The 4,476-nt window shown below is 35.9% G+C and overlaps 1 protein-coding gene across 2 annotated transcripts; it reads left to right on the top strand.

Annotated features, from left to right (window-relative positions):
- The first annotated feature begins 364 nt into the window (after positions 1-364).
- On the top strand, positions 365-4,249 carry LOC147852542 (uncharacterized). Of its 2 annotated transcripts, XM_087334348.1 has the most exons (6): positions 365-629; positions 2,107-2,194; positions 2,270-2,356; positions 2,843-2,878; positions 3,195-3,296; positions 3,960-4,249. In XM_087334348.1, the coding sequence occupies exons 1-6, from the start codon at positions 409-411 to the stop codon at positions 4,050-4,052; spliced, it is 627 nt and encodes a 208-aa protein (XP_087190474.1). In that variant the 5' UTR covers positions 365-408; the 3' UTR covers positions 4,053-4,249. The 2 variants fall into 2 exon arrangements, with proteins under 2 accessions (XP_087190474.1, XP_087190475.1); XM_087334349.1 differs by lacking the exon at positions 2,270-2,356.
- The last annotated feature ends 227 nt before the right edge of the window (positions 4,250-4,476 follow it).

Raw genomic sequence — 4,476 nt, 5'->3', positions numbered from 1 at the left:
GACAGAAAAGAATCATCGTGCAACAACCAACTCCATGTTTGTCTATATTGAGCAGACTAGAAGCTAAAACATGGATCATTCCCATGCATGCAAGCACGTTCAAACATCCAACTTTAGAACCTCTATAGCCAATGAAACCCAAACAACTTGCTCAAGTTTATCCATGATTGAGTGTTCAGACGCAGATTGAGATGCATCAACACACATGTTAAAATCACCCATGAGTAATCCTAGAGCCGATAGATAGGGTCTCTCTCTCTCTCTCTCTCTCTCTCTCTCTCTCTACACAAGATAAATCTTTTGCTTTTTTGACTGCTCTCCAAAAAAGCAAAAAAGCTCAACCAAATCAGAGATCTCTCTCTCTCTCTCTCTCTCTCTCTCTGTGTTCATCACTCCGCGAAGCCATTCATGGCTGCTGCTTCGTCTTCGTCTGATCTCTCCTCTCATCACCACCACCACGGCCGCCGGCGCCATAGCCTTCGCAGTAGCAGCAGGAGAAAGAAGGGGTCCCACGCTAATCCAAAGCACCAATCCTCTTCCTCTGCTATCGCATCGGACTCGTCTTCTAGCAGCTCTGATCAGAGCCTCCACGATCGCAGAAAAAGAAGCCATGGGAAAAGAAAACACAGGTTTCCTATATATGAATGATTATTTGTGCCCTTACATATGAATCTGTAATTTCTTTTTTATAGAATTGTTTAGGTAGGTACCTGCGTGTCTCTCATTTTCTTTAAACTAGGCGTCAGTAAAACTTTATATACTGCCTATGTCTGGGTTAATGTCCTTCATCCGGAAAAAGAAAGCTTAGATAAGCCACTTTCCCGTGGAAAGATACAATATGGAAACCATATTATATGTCTCCGATAAAAAATCCATAGAAAAATCTTTCAGCTCGTAATATCATGTGCTTTTGTGTTTATCATGATGGATACAGTATGTGAAAGGAATATATATATATATTATTGCAGATCTGAAACCAATGGGAAAGGCTTCTGCTTGGTATATAGTATTGATAGATAACCATACCTTAAAGCTATGTATATGCTGCAAATATGAACGATATAGGGAAACTTTGAGTTTAAAGTGTAATAGCTTTCCTGCTCATAGATAACATATCGGAAATCCATCTCTTAAACAGATCTGAAATATGTAGGTAATTATTTATCTCAGAATATAAGGCCCCTCATGGTGGTAAATAGTATGATTATGCTTGAGGTCAAAATTCCAGTTTTTAGATTGGAATCTGTATTGCTTTCCTATTCCGTAAAGTAGGCATCATGAATACATTAGATGATAATTTTACATCAGGTAATTGCTTTTATTTTGAAAAGATAGAATACTGGGAAGCCATCAGAATATTCTTACATTGAAAGATACAACGTTTGAAAGCTATAAGGATACTTTTAACTTAGATAGTGGATTTCATTTTAAAGACATTATCTGAAAGGCCCATGTTGCAAATATATTAACTACAAAAGCTATACCTTTATATACTTTCTGGTAAGATGATCAGTCTATTAGTCATTGAATGGTTCAACCATTCACATGAATCTGTAAAGCAGACAGGCATCTGGAATCTGCTAGATGTGCTGTTCTGGTGACGTGATGCAATATACTTCTAGCTCTGATATTGATTTTCTTTTCTGCGATCACAATATTTGGAAGTCATACCATGCAGATCTGAAAGCATAGGGAACATGCCTGAGCAAAAATTTGCAATAGTATAAATAGCGGTTTATAATGATTCATATTACTCTGTAAACTAGACATGGGAACACATTAACCATTCATATATACCTTCAGCTCTGATAGTGTCTTTCGTATGGAGAAATACAATGTCTGAATGGTATATATTGGTGATCTGAAGGCCTTATGACCATGTGGACATGCCTGAGGCTAAAACTTCATTAGACATCTAACCTAGTTTTCAGGCTTCATAATTTCATCTGTATAGATATTGATTCACATAACACTTTTTGCTTGGATAATGGTTTACATTTTTTGAAAGATAGAGTATATGAATGCCATACTGCAGATTTGGAAGCCATTGGAATAAGTGTACATGCCTGAGCCTAATATTTCACTATACTTCTACTTATTTTGCAGGTTAGATGAATACTCTAGCAGTGACAGTGATTCATATGATTCTGAGCATAGTAACAGAAAGAGAAGAAGAAAAGATGGATCAAAAAAGGTAAAAATGCTAATTACAATGTGTTCTCTTTCTTTTATTTGAATTATTATCCACAGACATATTTCATGGCAACAGACCAAAGGAAAGAGTAAAGATAAGGACTCCAAAAACAAACACAAAAAGGAGTCCAAACACAAACATGATAAACACAAGCAGCAGGAGGTAAGAACGATCTCTTTGGATCTTTCATTGATATGATTAATTTCCCACATAAATTTCTGACATAGATGCTATAGTGATTCAATCTTATTAAAATTGTTTCAAGGGTATCTGTTTTCATAATCTGCTTCACAAAGAGTCAATATCACTTTTGATATTTTAATAGACGAGCTTCATAACCATTGGATTTGCCAGTTGTTTAAGTACAGCTCTTGCAGCGAATGTTTAATAAATGGTTATTGGTCAACTTTGCTTCGTTATTTAAATCCAGAAATGTCCTCTGATGTCTCTATTTTTCTGCATTTTACTTTCATTGTTGGTATTGACTTTCGTCTGCTGCCTGTTTTTTGGATGGGCCCTTTGAAATTGGAGCTGGGGTTTGCGGCCTGGTATCTTCGTTCTTTTATTGTCTTGGTGGGATGCTGATGGTTACATTAAATGTGATGACTTGTCACCTTCCCTGCAATGCCGAGCTTTATGACTGAGCAGAAGAACGAAAACCCTGGGCCTGTACAGCTGTCGAAAGTAAGTGCAGTTGTTTATAGTAAAATACACCAGAAAACCTGAAATGTTATCTTATTTCCCCACATGTTCTGAAAAAAACCCTTTTGAGCAACAGTATGTGCTATATGAGCAATTATATGATACCATTTTTCTCCATTATATGTTCTATTTGGGCAATTATATAATCTCCCTTTTCTTAATAATGTGTCCTATTTGAGCAATTATGGGGAAGGGCATTTTAGGAATAAGGAAGTGTGTTTTGAGTTTTCCCCTGCCTTTCTAATAAAAAAAATAGATATCTTGAAATGAAAATATCGAAGAATTTTTTATGATGCAGTTTTTAGGAGAGGGAAATGATAATTGTGTGAAGCAGAGCATAATTTCTGGTAAAGAAGGAAACGATAATGTCATGCGGCGGAGTGTTGTTTCTGGAAAAAAGGTATTTAATTCAGCTTTTTGTAAATGATTGTGCTCATTTTTTCTGACATCGCAGCTTGTTTTAAGCATTAGTTTATATTAACTATCATCAGGCCCACTTGCATCTGTAAGTATGATTATACATGTGATCATCAATGCTACTTGTTGTGGATGTGGTGTAAAGGTTATACCTTGGAAATACTTTGATACACCCTGATTTTGCATTTCCATCATCGGTGTTATTTTCTGTGAATGCCATCAAAATGTTTTTATTATAGCATCTAACGAAGCGATGTCTAAACTAGTGCAGTTTAGACCATATAAACATTAAACAGAACATTCTAGCATACCTAATACACCCTGATTGTATCTGTATCATTGGTGTTGGTTGTTGAGAATGTACTTTAAAGGTCATGCCATGTAAGTGTGTATGTTGAGTATCCATTTACAGCATCCAAGGAAAAGCTATGTTTATGTAGTTTAAGGCCATATAAATATCAATCAGAACATTCTAGAATGCTTAAAAAGATGCCTTTTTCATGACACAGCTTTATTTATGGCTAGCTGCCAAAATCGATTCATGAACAGGAAATATTGTTATGTTGTGATTCTTGACTCTGTCCAATGTTCATTCTTGGGGAAAAATCAAGGGTTTTAATTGAAGTTACCTTACATGATTTTGTAGATCCTCATGAAAGTCGAAAAGACAAAAGAGGACAAGCTTGCTGAAAACAATCGGAATGAGCTTCTCAAATTTTTGAATGCCAGCTATGACTGAAATGCTTTTATGGTCTTCAGTTTTTATGCTGAGGATCTATGGATAGTATTCTGTATTTTTTGTATTAGATTCTATATGCAACTTTATCTGGGATGAATCATTCCAATGTATAATTATTTTTGGATGCAACTGAAGCCTCTACAGCAGAGATGCATTCAAAATTCAATTTCAAGATGGGAGGTTGAAAATTTTGGCTCCTTCACGTTCTCAAATTTTGATATATTGATTACTCAGTAATTTAAAACCTCAAATGCATCGGAGATAGTTGGTTCATGATCTGGGCTTATTGCTGGAACTATGCAAGCACATTATTGACGTAATATACCAAAATCTCTGTGGCTGCAAACCAAGGCACCTGATGCGTATTGTTGAAAGTGTAAGGCCCAATTCTGTCCATCAATACAATCTGAATCATAAACTTGTT

This window comes from Azolla caroliniana, unplaced genomic scaffold (genome assembly GCF_043228905.1).
Source record: "Azolla caroliniana isolate FFs.n. ecotype wild unplaced genomic scaffold, voAzoCaro1.0.p SCAF_18, whole genome shotgun sequence".
Taxonomy (NCBI): Eukaryota; Viridiplantae; Streptophyta; class Polypodiopsida; order Salviniales; family Salviniaceae; genus Azolla; species Azolla caroliniana.
Note: the sequence above shows the minus strand (reverse complement) of the source record. Positions and strands in the feature narration are given on the sequence as shown.

Excerpts from the sequence above, each read along its gene's own strand:
- LOC147852542 (XM_087334348.1), top strand. The coding sequence starts at position 409 with ATGGCTGCTGCTTCGTCTTCGTCTGATCTCTCCTCTCATCACCACCAC. Across the intron at positions 2,357-2,842 it reads ATAAACACAAGCAGCAGGAG|AAGAACGAAAACCCTGGGCC; the intron begins GTAAGAACGATC and ends ATGACTGAGCAG. Across the intron at positions 3,297-3,959 it reads GTGTTGTTTCTGGAAAAAAG|ATCCTCATGAAAGTCGAAAA; the intron begins GTATTTAATTCA and ends ATGATTTTGTAG.